The 20063-nt window shown below is 44.0% G+C and overlaps 1 protein-coding gene across 3 annotated transcripts in view; it reads left to right on the top strand.

Moving 5' to 3' along the window:
• Positions 1-6327: 6327 nt before the first annotated feature.
• The window catches only part of GRIK2 (glutamate ionotropic receptor kainate type subunit 2), a 360582-nt gene continuing 346846 nt past the window's right edge, over positions 6328-20063 (top strand). For all 3 annotated transcript variants that reach the window (XM_085056272.1, XM_085056271.1, XM_085056273.1), the window contains exons 1-2: positions 6328-6473; positions 11704-12108. In XM_085056272.1, the coding sequence (XP_084912398.1) occupies positions 11994-12108 (115 nt within the window). In that variant the 5' untranslated portion in view covers positions 6328-6473; positions 11704-11993. The remainder of the gene's footprint in view (positions 6474-11703; positions 12109-20063) is intronic.

Genomic DNA, 20063 nt, shown 5'->3' with positions numbered 1-20063 from the left:
ACAGTTTTATTGGTATGCTGTTGAACCTCAAGGAGAGAAAAAAAAAAGACTTCTCTAGAATTCTTTATGACCTACTATGCTGTTATTGTGTATTTGCTATTGCAAATATTAATGACTTGGTGCCTCATTTAAATATTTGATGAAAGCTATATAGGAGCTACTGCAGAAATGTTGCTGGTTAGACCCAGAATTTAGAATGTGTCTTAATAAATTGAAGTACTGTTCTGGAAAAACACAAATTTCTTGTTCTAGACAAGCACAAATTTCTACACTTGGGAATAAATGAGTAGTTCAGCAAGTGCAAGTGAGGAAGCAACTTATCAGGGGATGTCTATGTGCAGAAAAGCACATAGATATGGTGACATGGATAATATGAAACTACAATATCATGCTATTGCAAAGGAGTCCATTATCCTATTGGGATTTCTGAATAAGACAGAAACCTGAAAACTAATAATAGTCCTTCCTTCCACTCGCTACTTTTGTTGTAGTATTTTCTGTACTATATACAGTTCTGCATGCTGTAATGCGGTGATATGGACCAATTAGAAACTCTGACAAAAGCACTTATAATTATGAGATACCTAGAAATCATCAAGAGTAGAGTAGACTGGGGGAGACACAAGAAAATCAACAAGAATGGTTGAGACTGGAAGTGACCTCTGAAGGTCTTCTAATCTAATTAAGCAAGGCCACCTACAGCTGTTTGCCTGGGACCATGTCCAGATAGGTGGATACCTTCCAGGTGGGGGACTCCATTCACTCTCTGGACAGCCTGTGCTGATGCTTGGTTATGCTCACATTAAAAAAGTGTTTGCTGATGTTCAGCGTGAACATCCTGTCTTTTGGTTTGTGGCTTTTGTCTCTGATCCTGTCACTGGACACCACTGAATAGAGCCTGGCTCCATCTCCTTTACACCATCCCTTCAGATATTTACATACATTTATAAGTTCCTCTCTGTGACATCTCTTCTCCAGGCTAACCAGTTCCAGCTTTCTCAAGCCCTCTTCATAGGGCAGATCCTTCAGTCCCTTCATCATCTCCTTTTGTTGGACTCTTTCCAGTTTGTCCGTGTGTCTCTTGTATTGGGGAACCCAGAAATGAGCACATTATTTCGGGGTGGTTTTACCAGTGCTGACTGAAGGGGAAAGATCACCTCCCTCAACATGCTAGCAACACCTTTCCTAATGCAGCCCAGGATGCCATCAACCTTTGCCACAATGGTACATTGCTAGCTCGTGTTTCACTGAGCATCCACCAGGACTCCAGGGCCTTTCCTGCCAAGTGCTTTGCAGCTAATCAGCTGCAAGTTGTAGAATTGTCCCTTCCCAGGCACAGGACCCTGCATTTGCTTTTGTTGAGCTTCATGTGGTTCCTGTCAGGCCACTTCTCCAGCCTGTCAACATCCTCCTGGATGGCAGCACCATCCTCTGGTGTACCAGCCACTCCCAGTTTGGTGTCATTGGCAAACTGGCTGAAGGTGCACTCTGCACCATCATCCAGATCATTAATGAAGATGTGGAACAAAAATGGATGGAGCAATGACCTGTGGAGTACACTGGTAGTTACTGGCCTCCCACCAGACTTCAGGCTGCTGATCATCATCCTCTGAGCCTGGCCATTCAGCCAGTTTTCCACCCACCTCACCATCTGCTCATCTGGCCCATGCATCAACAGCTTCTTTAGGAGGATCTTATAGGAAACAGTGCAGTGGGCAATATCCACTGCTCTCCCCTCATCCACCAAGCTGGTCACCTGATTTTAAAAGTTTGTCAAGTTGAGCAAACATGACTTTCCCTAGATGAATCTATGCTGACTACTCCTAGTGATTTTACTGTACTTCATGTGCCTGGAAATGGCTTTCAGAATTAGCTGCTCTATCACTTTTTCAGGAACTGAGATGGAGCTGACTGGTCTGGATCTTCCTGGGTCTTCCTTCTTCAAGAAAGGAGTGACATTTAGCTTCCTGCATAATATTTATTCAGTTGTTCAAAAGGTAGTTATAAAGAGAAGAATAAAAACTCATCTTTACTTCCTCTGCAGGTAAAAGGAAGAGTGATGACTGTCAGTTGACATAAGGCTGTTTGAGGCAAATATCAGAATGTTTTCTAACAGTAGTGATAGCTAAGCCATGAAAGTCTTCCTGGGAGGACTCCAAAATATGGCAGTCTCTTGGTGAATATTGTACAATGCATCATGACTGCCACCAAATAAAATAAAACTTCCAAGCCATGTATGTATGTCCAAAGGCATTCAGACACAGGTTAAGCTTTATTCTTTTATGTCTTCTGGTAGCATCTATTTTAGCTCTCTTAGTAATGTAATACACTTAGGTATATCTCTTAAACCATAAAGGGAGTCAAATACAAGTCTTGAATTGGGTGAAGTTGTCCAAATGTGAGATATTAGTTCTAGAGTTATGGGATATCATCTAAAAAGAGTCTCAACATTCCTGTTTAAGACCTATCAGTGAAAAATCATCGGATGTTCCCATCTTGCTGGGCAATGAGAGAAGAAAACTGTCTGATGTATAGATCAATGTAGTGCTATGAGAAACATCATTCCTGCTGTGCCACACAGGTCAGTACTTTTAGAATTAGCAGTAACACACAATGGGCACAAATTCCTCATCAATTTTGTATGTGATCCATCAAACTGACATATGGATATAACCTATGGCTCATTGTCTCCCTCAAGTGGATAATACAAGAAAAGGGATTTGTTTCTTCTAGACAGATTTTTTGCTTTTATTCCATACCGTTTTGACTCATTCTCCTGTTTGAAGGGACATGGCTTGACACATGCAGTTTGACGAGGAATATGAGTATACAAGGTCATCATTAAAAGCTGTGAAAAGACAATCTTTGGCAGGATTTTCCTTGGCCAAAATAACAATTCTTTATTTGCCCATGAATTGTACCAAAAATCTTTTTGTCATAGCAGTAGCACACAGATTTCCTGAAAGACCACACAGCATTGTTCACAACTGCAAGAGGGTAAAAAAAAATAATAAAGCAATGGCTGGCAGAAAAAACCAAAAACCTCAGTTGTCTGCAATCTGAAGTCCCAAAGGTTTACTTCAGTGTTTTCTGTTGCAGGGCACAAGCTGTGAACCACTCATCTTGAACAAATGTCAGTACTCAGATTTGGGCCATTAAATTGGACAGAATTTGTTTAGGGCTGTTAAGCCACAGCATCCAGAATCCCAAAAAGATTGTTATTTTGGTTGGTTTGCAGTCTTTGTAGATCTGGCATTATAAAAAACATTTGATGGAAACTCTTTTGAAAGATCTTAAATTCTGCCAGTGTTTATGTTACCATAGCTGACCAAAATTGAAAGACAAAGCAGGAAAGAAAAAAAATATTAAATATTCAGATGTACTGGGTACTAGTGATAGATTTCTGTGGGGAAAGGATGTATCCTTTGGTAATTTCATTTTGGGAGGCTTAAAGGAATTCCACTACAAGTTTACATTACTCCTGACTTTGAGGTGTAAATGCATCTAACGGGAATGTGATAAACCCAGACAATTTCGACTTAAATGTTTACAAATAATGCTGGGAAAAACAAACAAACCCAAAAACCATTCTCACAAAGATTTTTGAAAATACGTTCACTTTTTAATGGGGTTAAATTCTTATTGGCATTTATAAAAATTGTTTTAAATGTTTAGCATAAGGACATATATTCTCATTGGATAAAAATGTAAATTTCCATTTAAATAGTCAACAATAAAAAAGAAGCGTGTAAAGAAGTTTGGGGGCTGGTTTTGGGTTTGGGGTTTTTTGGGGTTTTTTTTTTGTTGTTTTTTTTTTTTTCTTGGTGATTGTTTGGTTTGATTTGGTTCTGTTGTTTTTGTTGTTGTGATGTGTTGTTTTTACTTTGTTTTTTCTTGTTACAGTCCAGGATCTTGCATAGCAAATTCTCTGGTACATCTCATTTTGAATACTGACAAACTGGGCCTGTGCTTTCCTGTTTCTTTCTAGTGGTCAATACTGATTAAGTTCAAAGTTCCTGGGGTGTAACTGTGAAGAAATGTAACAAGAAGGTTTGTCAGTATTGAAATGAAGGGCTTTTGAAGTAGTCAACACCTGAGAAAAGACAATCATAGAGTGTTATCTTTTTCCTATTATGTCGCTGACTTGCAGCATGAGCCTAGACTTGTTGATCCAACATTCCTGCTCCAGTATTCTTCATTTGGGTACTAATGAGACATATGCAAAGTTCCTAAATACCCTGAACAATGTGTGTCAATAACAGCACTGGTGGCACTGGGAACCTCTTTCTTGTGTGAGAGAGGACCGAATTCTTCGTAAACTGTTGTTGGCTGAGGAAAGCATTGAAAATTTCATGTCTGGACAGAAATGTAACCCAGGCAACAAGGGAAAAGGCTCTATATTAATGTAGTTGAGTTGAAGTGACTACATGAGGGTATTACACAATCCATCTGCAATGTTAGAACCACATCCCTTTTCCTCCTTTGCCTTTCTTTCTGTCATCTTACAGAGACACCTGTGACTCGTGTATTTTTATGTTTGACTTGTTCACTGTTTGTTCTCTGGTCAGAAAACTCTGGATAGCAAGTAACAACGCAAAAGCAGTCAGCTATAACAAAAGAGGGACGAAACCACCGACTCAGTGCTTGTACAAACGTTTGCTCATCCGACCTCATATGCTTCCTACCCTATGCCTGCTTTCGCAGCTTTAACCTGCTTCGCCTTCCCGGAGATCGTGGAGATGACTTGGTCACTCCCCTGGCGATCCCCGCCACTCCTTTCCCTCCTGCAGGATCGCACAGAGCTCAGCTTTCCGCAACGTTGTTCCGCTCAGTTTTCCACCCGCGACCCGCTAAGTCCTGGAGTCTTGGAGTGGCACCTCCTGCCCAGCTCCCTTCACCGCCCAGGGTGGCATGAAGCGCTTTGCTTTAGCAGTGCGTTTGCTTTTAACAAGAGTTATCTCCATTACCGCTTCAGGCAAATGAACTGACTAATGAATTTTCTGTCGGCCATGGAAGTGTGCTGCAAGTAATTAAGGGATGTGCTGTGGGACCGATTAAGCTGCAAGTCACAGCGGCCGGAGCCCAATCGCTGCGAGCGCGCCACGATCTGTGCCGCCTGCGCTCGGCTTCACAATGGGATCATTGACTATTTATTTACTCCGCACAACAACTCTGCTGTTTATTTAATTATAGGAGCTTTTCAGTCACCAACCCCCACCCGCCCCAGCCCCATCTCTTCGACTCTTTTTGAGTCCTCCCCTCCCGCCTCTGATAACCAGTTGGTCGCTTGGGTAGATGAAGCGGGGTAACGCCTGAGCATCCTTCGTGGGGTGCGGGCTGCCCTCCCCCGCGGATCCGGGAACGGGAATTTTCCGTGAGTGAAAGGCGAGGAGACAGGGATTTTCTTGTCAAATTGGTCATCACATCTGCCTGGAGGTCAGACCTCGAGAAAGCTGCGGTGTGGAGGGGGAGGCGCAGGGGAAATCCTGCAGCTCTTCAAGGCATGTCCGAGTCACGAAACAAAATCGGGAGAAGCTCAGAAGAGGCAAAGAGACGCCTGTGGCGCTGCCGGGGAGAGCGCGGCTGGGCGAGGGAGGAAATCATTGGCACTCCCGCAAGGCGGGGCGGACGACACATTTCCCACCCCAGTTCATTAGGGAGGCCTTGGCCCTTTTACCAGAGCCCCCTCCCGCAGCGTTGCCGCTTAGGAGCAAGTCGGGCTGGGGACAGATGTTCTCGCCCGCTCCCTGCATCCTCTTCCAGCCCGGGGAAGTGCCCCAGCTTAGTACCCCCTAGTTCAAGGAAGGAGCGGGGACAGGCGGGTTTCAGCATGAGAACAGAGTCGAGAAGCAGCCGAAGCTTTTTCGAGCACCCCCGCAGGCTGAGATAGGAGCACTCCACTCAGCCCCGCACCCACGGGGAAAAAGGGGCACGGGCAGGGGTCTCTGAGCGCCGTTTCACAGGCGGCAGGATCCAGGCCCCACTTCCTCCGCGTTCGCAAAACGGGCTCGGAGACCCCGATTAGGAGCTTGGACTTCTAACGCCATGAAAACTCGCTGTGCGGCGAGCTCGGGCTCTTCGAGCGACGGCGCGGGGGTGAAGCTCTGCGGCGGCCGGTAGCTGACGGGCAGCGACGAGACTTGGCGGTGCGGGGAGCCGGCAGTGGCGGCCGTAGAGAAAGCGGGTTTCTGCTCCTTTAAAGGGCGCTGTGCAGCGCTCCCGGAGGGAGGCGGATCTCCCTCCTTCCTCCCTTCCCTCCATCCCTCCCTCCTTCCCTCCCTCCCTCCTTCTGGCTCACCCTCCCTCCATCCTCCCTCCCTCCCTCCCTCGCTCGGGCGCCGCTTGCCGCCACCGTCAGTGGTGCCCGGACGCCGGCTGCACCGCAGCCCGGGCTGTCCCCGGCGTCCTGCCACCGCCCTTCCTCCCCCGCCTCCGCCTTCTCTCCCTCCCCGATTCCCCTCCCGCAACTCAAGGTAGGAGGATGTCCCGGGGTCTCCGGCTGGCTGCCACGGCCGGAGGGGTTGCATGCCATAGAGGGGCTGCGGGGGGGCGAGGGGGGCCGAGGGTGGCGGGGGATGCACGGTGGCCGCGTTGTGCCGAGAGCTGCACACCACGATGGCTCTTGGCCAGGTGTCTCAGGGCAAAGGCAGGCGCTGAGCTGGCGGACCCGAGCTCTGCTGCCGCCCGGGTCTGTCCCTCACTGTGGGGAAGGCAAACCTGTCGCCTATTCCTTCCATCGCTGCTCCGCATCGTCAGAGCTGCTGCTGTCCCCACGCTGAAAGTGGAGGTGTGGGAAGAGGGAACGAGAGGCTAGGGTAGCGCATACCCCCGATGCCCCTTGCCCGGTGCCCTCCCGGTACCCGGAATTCCCTCCCACAGCCGGTGCCGGGCTCTGAGATGCCGAACCGGCTACATTGAGGATGTGTCCCTCGCTCTCATGGGCTAGCGGAGGTGAGAAAGGAGCTCTAACTTCGCTAGAGTTGTGGGTGGACAATAGTCTCTACTACCGTAAGGTCTCCTCCTGCCCCTACCCGGCCCCCACCGTACGGCACAGCCAATCCCCCTTTCGGCTTATCAGCAACCCAGTCATTTGTTTCTGAACAAAATCAGCATTCTTGGGGTGAGCATCTGTCGCTAAAGTAGCCAGGGCGCTGACACTCTGTGGAAAGCAAGAGACATTCCTGCCTACGGAGTGGAGGCATGATTGCAAGAGCCGTGTGTGCATTGAGAAGGAATACCTTGTAATGAAAACCTCTCTTCACCTTCTCCTTAGAAACTTTTGGGGGACTACAGCATGAAAAAACATTAAGCATCATCATTTTCATCCCAAAATATTTCAGAGCTGCCCCAACCCCAAAGGAAGCTGAAGGGACCAAAGGTTGATTTGTAGATCATGTCACAAGTATTTGTTTTTGCTGCTTAAAACTTGCTAGGAAAGTGCATTTCTGTGATACTCAAAGTGGCCTGAACAAGTAAGTCTATTGCACACTCACTTCGTTAATTAGAATACACATCTTTCCACTAGCTAAAAATTAATTACTATCTTAAAATGTCATTAATCATTGGCACAGCAGAAACTTGGTTGTAAATTTGGACTGAGATAATAACAAACAGAGAAGGACCTACGGGGCTTTTTTTATAGCTGGTGGGAGTGAAATGCCAGTGGGCCGCAATGTGTTTTAAAATGATAATATCAACATTCATTTGAATACTTTGGCAAACGTTTTAGAAGGGAGGACTGTGTTACTGCTTTGTCAGCAAAGCTGCAATACTTGTTTCTAGAGATCTGGAGATGCTGGTCAGGTGTTGCGGTAAGCTGTGGCTCTCCTCACACCAGATTGCAACAGCAGGAGGACTGTGGTGGCATGTGAATCTGAAACGTTTGCAAGGATTTGCCAAAAAATGTCCAAGAAACATTTGGGGGACCATATGTTATACATACATTAAATTTATATCAGCTGTTGTTGGGAGAGGTCAAAACAGTAGATTATGTGATACAAAAACCCTCACTATCTGTTCTTCAAGACACAGCTATGACCTGAAAATAAAAGCCCATTCCTTTTTAAAGTAATATGATAAAACTATACATCCCAGTAGGTGGCAGCTAGCTGGAGCTGGGTTAACTTTTATAATGATAACAGCACATAAAAATTAGATCTGATGGAAAAAGCTCCTGATATAGCAAGGTAATCAGAATCACATATCTCCCCTTTCCAAATGAAACATTATGTACATAATGTACACCATTTATACTTGACACACAGCTAAAAGTGTAGCAGGTTTTTATTACCCAGAAAAGATCTAAAGGCCTCAGACTGTCTCTTCTTCTTTCCCCCTCTATAGCTGGATTACTGTTTTTCATATCAGCTACGCTTGAACATAGTCCTGTCTATTAAAGATGTCCTTGTGTATTAGAGATGTGTTACCACCATGTCTACGATAGATGACCAAACAAATCAAAACATATATCCAAGCAATTGCAGATTTCCCAGTTGCTGATCACTGAAGTGTAGAGGGCAGTTTCATAGACTTTAATATGAAAAGAACTGTGTAACAGCAGTGACAAGCTCACAAAACAGAAGACCAGCTTATCTAGTATGACATTTTATAATGGATTTCCAGACTTTCATTTGTACGTCTCACAGGGAAAGAAATATGAAAGGCACTAAGAACATTTACCTGTTTTTGTATTGAAATAATTCTGGAGGGTGCACGAAAGTATCTTTTTCTTTTTCCTGAAGAAGATGTGAAGCTTAAGTCCAAATAACAGAAAAGGAGTCTAGAGCTGGGAAGACTGAGGCTTTAGTTAATTATGGAGTCTATAAGTGATCTTCAGTCACCAAATATTTTGTGATTTCTAAACATCTGATGTCTTTTAAGATTTGCTTTTTTTTTTTTCTATAACGGATTTGTAATCTTGAGAAAATATTTCTGGGTTAACTAGGACTTTTCTTCAAAGTGTGGCTTGGGTTTGATAGAAGGGGGGAGGAATGTTAACACAGAGCATTAGGCAATGTCTGATAGTAGATAAGGAGATGATTGGTACTTCTTCTGAACCCATAAAATACCATCAAATATCTGGCTAGCCAACATAATAGAGAGTATAATATATATCTCTAAAGAAGCCGATAGCAGATTTTAATTTCCTTTCCGCACTGTGTAATGACTGGAAAGGGTGAAAAAAGCCCCAGGCGTTTTGACACCTGCAGCGGGGGCGCGGCCGGGAGCGCTGTCCGCGGTGCTGGCGGGGCCGCCGGGCGCTGTCCGCGGTGCTGAGGCGCTGCGGGCGGCGGGGGCTGGCGCGGGGGAAGGAGACTCGGTGCGAGCCTCAGGCGTCAGACCAGGGGCTGCAGCGTGGGCTGCTGAGTGTTTAATAGTAACAAGAATTAACCACAAGTTGTTTTATGATTCCAGTTCTAAACGCCTCGGTGAGTTAGGTGCTGTGTTGGGCTGAGATTACAGGTAGCTGGTTGGTTTTTTTTTTTCCAAAAGACCTTAGAAAATCAAACTGATAACAGGAGTCACTTTGTCCAAAGTTTGTGTCTTGCTTGATGTGCTAAAGCTGGCCACGACTATTATGTTTGCAAAACTTCTCACCAAAACTAAATTAAATAAATAAAAATCCTGTTAGACAGCAAGCTGCATCTGAACATTCACAATTACAAACATATCTAAAGGTGTCTAGTGTCCTTTATTTTAACAATACCAGGGAGGGAGGCAATAACTTTGACAGTATTCACGTGGGTTGGTTTTATTTCTCCTTGGACTAAGATAAAATATAAACGAGTAGAAGATAATAAATGATACAGTAAATAGAAGAAAAAGCATCTCTCTGCATTTTTACTGGGAGATATTCTAAGTGTGAACTGAAGGAGTCGCTAGATGTCCTTGCTTTTAACACTGGGTGTTCTTTTTAAAGTGCTCCAATAGTCAAATCGCCTGATTGAATTCCCTGCTAGACTGCAGAACTAGCCATTCATGATACTTATTTTTGACACTGCAGTTATGCCTCCATCTTAAGGAAAAAAAAAAATCAATGATGTTTAATAATCCCCTCGCAGAATGTACATTTCTTTTCATCAGCATTTTACAGTGTTTTAAGTAAAAGTGTGCAGAGGAAATCAGTAAGGCAAAACGGTAAAAAGTTACTGTGAATTGCTAACACTTCTAGGGGTACAGAGCACAAACACTACAGGTTATAATCCAAATGCTGCTGTTAATTACAGGTCTACAACACACACAGATGTTACTTAAGAATAAACTGTAACTCACCTCTGCCGTGCTCTGCTTCTGATAGATTCCACAGGGTGTTCTCATTAGCTTGGCATCATTGGTAGTTATTTCTTTAAAGTCAGGTTTGTTCTGTGTTCTTCTGTATGTACCTGTGGGGGAAGTCGCACAGTGATATTTTCTTTACTAATGAAAATCAAGGGAGGCAGATAAAGGAGACAAAAGATGTCTGTAGGCAGAATGTAGAATAAAATTAATTCATTTTCCTGGTGGGAAATATATGAATTGTATTTTAATGTTTGTAATAAAGCTTAAGTAGGTTCAGCAAATCTTGACGTAAGTATAAAGTCTGACAGTCCTGGTTTAATGCATTTCAGTGGATACTAGCACAAAACTAATTGCATTTCCAAGGAAAATCTGAAACAGTCCACAGAATGAGCTAATCTTCTTTGGAACACCTGGCCAAAAAAACCGAAAGTCTGTGGCTACATTTGCAAATATCAGTATCCCATTATTTATTTGCAAACTCAGTATCCCATTATCAAGTTGGATAATGCTGTTCTCACTGAGGACAGCAAAATGACAAACTGCATAGATCATAGTACAGGGAGGAACAGCATAATACTGGAGTGAAAGGAAAAGAGTGCAAAATAAGAGAGTGGCAGAATAAAGTGAAAATCATAAACTAGCAAATCCCAAAGTTACTGTGTTTTAAGCAACACTGCAATTTCAAGGAAGTTTAGTGAAAGAGGTCTGTGCATTCAACAATGTTGTTCCAGTGCTGCTGATTCCTGTTACCTTGCAAAAGCAGGCTGGTGCTCCATTATCATTGGGTCCGGAGCAAGTTCCTAGGGACAGTCAGTACACAAGCCATAGCATTTATCCTACTTCATGCATTAAAATGTTTAACAGTTAGTGATTGTAAATATCACGATCCTTCCCCCCTCCCCCCCCGCCAAACCTGAAAGTTACTCTGATAACCTGCATGACTTTGTTGTCAGCCTTTGCCTTCACAACTCTAAAGCTAAGTGATCTCGATCCAGGCAGTCAGCTATTAAAATACAGGAATTGATTTTTACACAACTGATTCCCTTCTCCCCTCTAGCACCAACACCCCCCCAACACCCCCCCCCCTTATAGCTATTGTTCAGAACAACTGAATTGTTAATAATAATAAGAAGCATGTAAATAAAACCGAGCTTTTTTTCCCCCTCCGACAGCGCTAGGCGATCAGATCGGTTGCATAATAGAAATTGGGAAGGCTGTCTGGCAGGCAGCCTTAAGCAGAGAAGAGCTATCTCAATTTCTCTCACTTAATCTTGGCTTCGCGTCAGAAGCTGTGCAGCAGTGCAGTAGAATGGGAGCACGGCAAACGCTTCGCCAGTGAAACGGCTGGTGCTCGCTATGTGGCAGTACCTCAGCGATTTCTCGAGCTGGATTACCTATTGATTTTCCTCCTTTCTTGCCTCCCAGGTTTACTCGGCTGGACACTGTGTGTGTTTGGATCTCTCAAGGATTCTCCCCCGACTAACATGGATGTCCCACCATTCCTTGCAGTTGAAGGTTGCTCCTTGGCGCAGTGAATGAAGAACATGCAGGGATTGCTAATGGGTTTGGGAAGCGTAGACTCTCTGCTCTCTCTGTGACCATGCCGTGATCGTGTCTGAGGGCCATCAGTTTACGTATCCTCATTCTCACCCTACCGGGAAACCTGACGGCTTAGAAGGGGGAAGTAAGGCAGCGCGTGTGTGCATAGAAACATCATGAAGATTATTTCCCCTATTGTAACTAATTCAGTCGTCAGATGCACCATTAGACTCCTTCTTTTCTTACTGTGGATTGGATATTCTCAAGGAACCACACATGTGTTAAGATTTGGTAAGATTTCCTGACACTTTTTTCATTGTGTGTTTAAGCCTGAATGTGATATACGTAGGATTGACTCAGAAGGGGATGCTGGGGGAGAGCTGGGACGTGCTACCGGAGTCGGGCAGCGAAGTCCCTCTTTATTTTGCATCCGGAGGGATGAATTGCTGTGTGGTTTTTTTCCTGTCGCTGCAGCTCGTTGTAGCCGTAGTAACGGCACGATGATGATGATAATTATAATAACAATAGAAAAATGACTGGCAAACGCGGTTGCCTAAGGCTCTGAGCAGCTTGCGTGGCTTCCTCGTAATTGTTTCCATTGTTTTGCTATACTGTTTCCACAGTAGGGGAAAGCATGGCTCTAATACGGTGCTTGATCAGTTAAAAAAACCTGTCAACTAGTTGTTAAGTTTCGGCCGCCCGGCTCTGATCCCCCGCGAGCCGATCCCGTGCCGGCGCGGCGCTGTGATTTGAGACCTTTGCGCTGATTTCCCTTGAAGTGTCTGTCTGTTTGCTTGACACTTGAGTGGCGTTTAGGGTTACAGAAGAGATGATTTATGTCTTGAGCGGTGCTCGGGGAAGAGCTTCTGCGGTACCTTTCAAAAGCACAGTTTTCTATGCGAGGAAAGTTGTAGGAACTCCCCCCTCTCCCGGGAAAATTAAAAAAAAAAAGTAGATCAGAATGAAATTTCAAGAGCAGGGAGGGTTTGCAATTTACAGGCTATCCCAGCTGGACCAGGGCGCTAACCTTTAGAGCTCTGCCTGTGCATGCCCTCGTGTGTTCGTGTGTCTAAGCAAGCAAGCGAGGGGCAAATTCCAGCCGCTGCATCCCCCACAGAAGTTTTGCAGTGAGGAAGGACAGGACGGAAAGTTCGGAAAGCAGGTCCGAAGTGGTCTGTGAGACCGGGGAAAGTCCTTCGGCGCTAGTGCGGGGCGAGCTATGGTGGGAGCCCCGCATCGGTCTCCTCCTGGTCTCCCGGGTACCGCGGGCGAGCCGCGGCGGGGGCGGCGAAGGGGACAGGCTGCAAATTGGCATACAAGCGGCATCCTCTGTGCCTGCCGACAGCGCGGTCTGAGGGAGGAAGAGCGCAACTCCCGCATTTGCTCTGTCCCCGATAAGCTGTGGCAGCCGCTGCATTAATTTCTGTATGGCACTGAAATCTCTTGCCTTTGCCTGGGAATAATGCCTTGGATTGTATCTATTTTAATTTAAATCAGCACCCCCGCACACACTTTAATGTGGAGGGGAAGGTGAGTAATGATTAGAAAGTCACCAGGCTGTTACCGGTCTCGCGTGCTGAATTCCTAGCAGCACTTTTTTTTCTGCTTCCATCTGGTCTAAAGGTGGTGCTTAAGCCACGTTGCTCTTAGCAACCATCCTCAGGAATGCCTGTTTCTTTGGACATGGCTAAATGGGTCCGTATATCATTGTGGGGTCTATTTTGCAATCAGTCTGATCCGTAATCGTGGCCGTGAATTTACTGCTAGGCTGCCTTTAATCTGACACTGGCCGGCTTCCTGTCTTTCCACGAACCGTGATTCGTAATGGGCGCCGAGAATCTGTCTCTAGGAGCCTGAGTTACTTTCAGGTGTAGGTGTGTAAACAAACATCTTCCCGATCCCAGCACTAGCAAGAGCAGGACTTTCCTTCTTTGGAGTGGCATTCCCTCTGAGTTGTTAGTCCAGTGTACCTCTAGAGACAGCCCTAGAGAGCAGCGCTTTGGCAAGCTTTAGAGCAATAAATAATCCCGAGGCTGAAAGGTGTGCAGCGCATCTCTGTTACCCAGTGACATGGTGGTACATCTATGTGTTTTACTGGGCTAGCTTCCCTTCCCAACTGCATCCTGGTCACACAGCTGGCCAGCGAGCTGTGCTCACTCCGTTGTTTGTGGCAGAGAAGTAGAAATCTGTTTCTGCATCTCTGTGCGCTTTCCCTGTCTTTGAAAAGAGTGGTCGCCAAACCACCACTGAACATTAGAAGTAGGTAGGGAGCAGTTTGTAAGTTTATTTTGTTATGGAGAATGTTAGACGTGAAGAGAACAGGAAGACTTTTGCCCTGCTCATCCGGGCCTGTTGCACATTTCTGTTTTAAAGGAGTCTGGATTTAGCTTGGTCCAGGTTAAGTCACGCTGTCTGTGACCACGAGGACTTTCACTCCTTCCTCAAAGGCTGACATCTCTGTCTCTGTATAGGGCACAGCAGGGTGGAGGGAAGGAGCAGAGAGTGAGCAGTGGAAAAGCTTTGGTTATTTCTAAGGGGGAATTCCCCACCGCCTCCTCTGGGTTCCCGTGCTATCTGTTCCTTAGCGATGTCCTTGCGACCAGGAGGACGGGATGCCGTGGAGTCCTTCCCGAGGAGAAGCGAGAGCTGAGGAGATTCCCTCCAGAAGGCAGCCTGCCAGCCCCCGCTCTCCTTCCTCAGCCAGCAGTGCTATGGCAACAGGGGAGAGCTTGAAGCCTGCCAGAGCTGCAGCCCCCTCATTCCTCCTGTGCAAATTAGCCACCATGGATTCGCATTGTCCTTCCCACGGCTCCTCTCATTGTTGGGACTAGCCAGCATGTCCCTTCTCTCCCTCCCTCTCTCTCCAAAGCTACCTTTTAGCAACCACACAGGGAAGTCGAACCGCCCGGGTTATTTGTCAAATTCGGGAGGTTATTTCTGTCTGTACCTTATGGAGCAAACACACAGAGAGCCTGGTGCCATGGCACCGCTCCCTCCCCAGCGACACTCGCTTAGGCATCTGGACACCCGCCTGTTGCTGTTGCTGGATTTGGGCAACGTGGTATTCGGCCATCAAACGAGGCACCCTGCCTAAGTGACACTTTTCTTCATGGGGCATGCGAATAAGTTCCCTCCCTTGCCCTTTCTGAACAGCTTCCGACAAGCGAGCCCAGGAAACGCTGAAGGTGAGGCTTGTGTATAAAGTGCTCCAGGGTGTCAAATGGGAACAGCACTGAAGCATTGATGCGGATAAAAGGATAGATCCCACCTTGACGAGGGAGAAAAGCAGCAGCCTAGTATTTGTCTCTCCTCTGTGCTAAGTGTGATGGAAACCTTTTCCTTATCACTTGGCACCGAACAAAAGCCAAAATACGTGACCGCCGGTACACTCTTTATGTTATCGGGGGTCACATTTCGCAGCTTTCCGATTCACTGCTCCTGTGTAAGCGCAGACCCATGGCAGCGGCTCCCAAGAAATTCCAGGGAACTCGGCGAATCCAGAGCCCAGCCCAGCCGCCCCTCTGCCCACGATGGCTGGGCACTTCGGGCTGCCTTTTCCTCCTGAGGACACCCCAGCGCCTTGTCCCTGAAATGCTGAATTAACAAGCCATTAAAAGCTGTATACCACCAGTAATTGCTCACCTGTGTTTTCAGAAACTCACCCTTTTTGTCTTGCCCAAGGCAGTAAGAGCCCTGCCTATTTAAACCACCTTTTCTCCCCCAGCTACTACCACTATATGGAGCTTGATTGTCCGCTCTTTGAAGTCTGGAGCGCTCTAAAATGCTCTCTTTTATTTAAACTGCCTGTTCCCGGCCTTGTCTCTACTGCTGTGAGCAATTCGTCTTTCCTACAGCAAAGGTGTGAAGAGAGACCTGTGACAGGAAGGTGAAAGCGGTTTGGCCACTGCATTTGCTCTCATTATTCGTAGAAGTGTGATGAAAGACTAAAGACCTCCACTGCAGGGGGCTCAATTGCCTGACAAGTGTTAACCCACTTTGTGTGATGTTTTATTTTCTTCAGGACATTCAAAAAGGGTAAAGACAAGTAGAGGCATATACCTGTAGTTTCGACTTTTTGTTGCTTTGGAGTTGCCTGACTTGAAGCAGATGAGAAAGGGAGCTGAATGTTTTGTGTTAAAATGAGCTATAAAGGAAGGGTGTGGGCGCGCATGAGGCTTCTTCCAGCTTAAAAGCAAAAGAAAGTCAAGAGAGAGATAGGAAAAACTTTTCAAGGAAAAAAGGAAGAGTTTTGAACTCTTGTCAGAATAATTTCTTACTATTATTTTTTATTTTTTTCCTTAAAATCCATTATATCAAGTCCTCATGAAGCCTAGCACTTTCCTGTTGCCCTACATAAAATGGTCATCATAGCAAATCAGACATTATAAAATCATGTACTCTTTTTGACTTAGGGAAAAAAACAAACCATTTTTCAACTCCATTGCGGGAGCCCTGAGAGGGGAATTGCTAGACGCTTGAGTCTTCTTCTGTGAAGATTTAGCATGGGTTTCATCTGACATACTTCTTAACTGAACTACTTTGTCTCAAACAGATTGAGTTTATCTCCATATAATTGTTTTTATGATCTCAAGAGTGGCAAAACCAGAGAAGAGGCTGGCTCGTTGCATCCACTGCCTGTGCAGCTGACAGTGGGTGTCAAACCACACAGTTTCGGGATTCAGAAGACCATTTTGAAATGGTAACAATTAAAACCAGTGAAGTCATGGCACAGCAGTGGCAGCTAGCTCTCTGCAGATGTGTATGAGACAAAGAGTTCAAATGAAAAATACCTGCTGGGTAATGGGGTAGAGCTTCCTCAAGGGACTTGTGATAACTCTCCGGATGTGTACTTTCTTTTCTTTGGATTTTGCATTGACATCCTTTTAGTGGAAGGAGGTAAGGTTTCTGCCTCTATTTGAGAAAAACAAAAAAATGCACATATCTTGATTTAGTGGGGGAGGCGTTCTGCCTTCAGATCAAGAGTGTGATGAAAATCTGCAAGCCAAACTCTGATGGCAGCCCTCAGGGGTCCGTGTCTTGAAAAGTCCAGCATTCAGAGCCAATGAAAAATTTACTGCCAAGGACAAGAAGCTTTCAATATCTGTTAACATCCTCACGAAGAGGAGTTCAAAATCAGTCTTATAAACAACAACAGAAATCTTTGAAAGAAGAGTAAGGTTAAGAGCCTCGGGAAGGTAGCAAGGAGGTGAGAAGCATTGTTATTGACTGGTCTAGATTAAACAGCACAGAGGAAGATTTCAATTTGATAACGTCACAACCCTTCCTGTTTTTCTTTGCTGCTTCTGCTGACAATTTTGTAAGGTAATTAAATTGGCTGATTGAAGTCACAGTGGTCATGGGGCGATAAAGACCGTTTGGATTTAATGGAATTTAGAAACAACGGTGCACTGCACACAACTCTTACAGAACGAGAATTTTAATGACTCATTCAGGGTGCTGACAACATAGAACGTCCTGGACGAGTTTAATTGAAAGGGCAAAGCAGATTAGCTGTATACAGTCTTTATTGCACTAGATAGGGGAATTAGAATTATCCTTTTAAAAGACTCATTATTGCATTATCAAGATTTAATGTAGGTTAAGAAAGCTTTCATCCGTGTGGGCTTTCTGGAATATCCTCAGATCCTTTCACCCAGTGTTGGAACACCAGTAGTCTCATAAAATGATTTTCACACACTTGTCTGATAGCTTGGATTCTTACTGACTGCTTATTCTTACTGATAACTTGTTTCTTACGGACTGCTACTTGTCCTTTGAAGAGATGCAAAGTTCGAGTAATACCTCCAGTTTAAATGGGGTTGTTGAATGAAATTATTTCTGCCACCAGAGATAAGAAACTACAGAAAAAGAGATTTTTCTAAACTCAAATATTAGAGTTTAGTTTTATTAGTTTGGTTTTATTTAGTTTTTCTTTTCCATTTATTTGTGTATTTATTTTATATTAGAGAAAATCCCCTCGATTTAGGAAAAAAGCTAACCAAACATTTTGTATTCATTGTAAATAAAGCAGGTCTTTGTCCCCTACTTAATGTATTTACCTTGTCTGTTTCTGAGTTTTAACCTTCATCCTCTTTAATCTCTTTCAGAGTAACAATTACTAGAAGGTATGTCAATAATGCAAAAGAGAAAATAGAAGGTGCCTTATTTCCATACTCCCCCATCTGCAAGGCAAATTAATTTCTCCTGAATAAGCTTTTTATAATGTAATGCTGTAATGTATGTTGGAAGATTAGATTAAACAACATGATAACATAATGACATAATGTCATTATGCTGTCATATCTGAATTGAAATATGGAGAATCAAAGATCACTGTCATATTAATACTTATAATTTTGTGTGTGTTCTCTCCCCTTTCTCCTCCTCACTCCCGCCCCATTTGCCCCCTGAGTCCTTTGGTTCCTTCATTATACAGTAGTAATTGTCTTAGGCACCTTCAATTTAAACAGCCAAAGCTTTCAGTAATGCAAGAATACAGAACAAACATGTGATGATCATTATTCCAATACTGGAGCTCAGCCAGATTTGGATAAACTAGGTGGTGTAGTAATGCTGTGTAAAACACTAAGCAAACTCAAAAACATAATCTAAATTTCATTAAGAAGTGCTTCTTAATGAATTAAAACCACAAGGTTTTTTTTTTTCCTTTAGGCAAAAATTAGAAGTGATCAATGGGTGCAGTGCTCATGTCAAGATTGCTCTTTTTACATTGCTGTAAGCTATGCTTGCATCAAAATTTGGAAGTGATTTGGATCAGTCAAGGATTCAGATTTCCTTGAACATTATTCTTCTAGTCCAAAATGCTATTGAAATACAGTAACTCATCTAGGAATGTGTTTGGTAGGTTGCTTCGAAATGAAGTACACATTTTTAGATAACATATTTTTTAAAGTGTTTCCATTTCCAGGTCTTTCTGCCTGGGGCACAGGAAAAGAGGTTCCCTGCTGGTATTGTGAGTGGAGTCTACGATGGGTTTCATCTGACATACTTCTTAGCTGAACTCCTTTGTCTCAAACAGATTGAGTTTATCTCCATATAATTGCTTTTATGATCTCAAGAGTGGCAAAACCAGAGAAGAGGCTGGCTCGTTGCATCCACTGCCTGTGCAGCTGTCAAACCACACAGTTTTGGGTTTGGTTTAAAGCACAACTACAGTGTAGAGCTTAGATCACTTGTTCTTAGTTCACAGTAAACTTTTTTATTATCAATGCACTGGAAGGTAAATTAATTTATGGGTCTCAGAGAATTTAATTTTTTGAGAAATATATTAATTCACATTAACTGAATGTGTGTTTAATTATATTAGTATTTCCATTCACATACTCTTTTAAAGCTCATTTTTTTCAAGAAAATATCTATTTGGATTTAAAGTCAATTAAACTAGGAATGTTGAACGTGTCTGTCAACATTCCATCATGAAAAAAACCTGTTTGTTAGAGTCAGTAGTTCTTGTATAATGCTTAATAACTGACAGAAGAACAGTCCAGGGAGAGCTTTTCTACTTTGCTGTCAGGGACTGTTGTTTGGGAGACTTGATGTCCTTTTAAATTTAAATTATGATTACTTTTTTCCCCTTCTTCTTTTCTTCTATCTTGATATTTTCCTGTGTGGCTCTGATGTTTACTAATTAAAAAAAAATTATCTGATTTCAGTATATCTAGCTAAATCTTAGCATCTGTTTTTTCAGAAAAATGGAAATAGGTAGTTTTGTGGGTTGGCAGAATAATTTTGAAAGAAAAATGGTTGGTTATTTTTTTTTTTTTTTTAAATTTTTGTACCTTGAGTTATTTGATCCTTTCTTCTCACTTTGTCTTTTTCCTCATTTATTTTTAAATAGGAAAATGGAAAGTGATTACTTACCTGAAAGAGGAATGTATGCTTGAATATGTGTTTTCTGGTCCTTTTGGGAAGTCTCTTTTCTTCTAACAGGGAAACCCCATGGAAAAAGTAAAAAAATCTGGAAGTCCTCATTTCTGTCTTAAAACCAAACTTCTAGTCTAAGCCATGCCTTAGGGCTCCTCTGCAGCATTTGGAGACTGAAAGAGGCAGAAGGATTAGACAAGGTTGACTTAAGCTGGATAACTCTCACATGGCTTAAGTTAGGCTAGATGAACCATGTCTCTCATGGAATCTGCAATATGGAGGAAGTCAAAGTGGACTGATTAGGGTTTTTTGTTTTCTCCCCAGGCTTGTTTATTATCACATATTGAACTCCTTTTTTCAGA

The sequence above is a fragment of the Lichenostomus cassidix genome, chromosome 3 (genome assembly GCF_008360975.1).
Source record: "Lichenostomus cassidix isolate B80296 chromosome 3, HeHo_3.0, whole genome shotgun sequence".
NCBI lineage: Eukaryota > Metazoa > Chordata > Aves > Passeriformes > Meliphagidae > Lichenostomus > Lichenostomus cassidix.
Note: the sequence above shows the minus strand (reverse complement) of the source record. Positions and strands in the feature narration are given on the sequence as shown.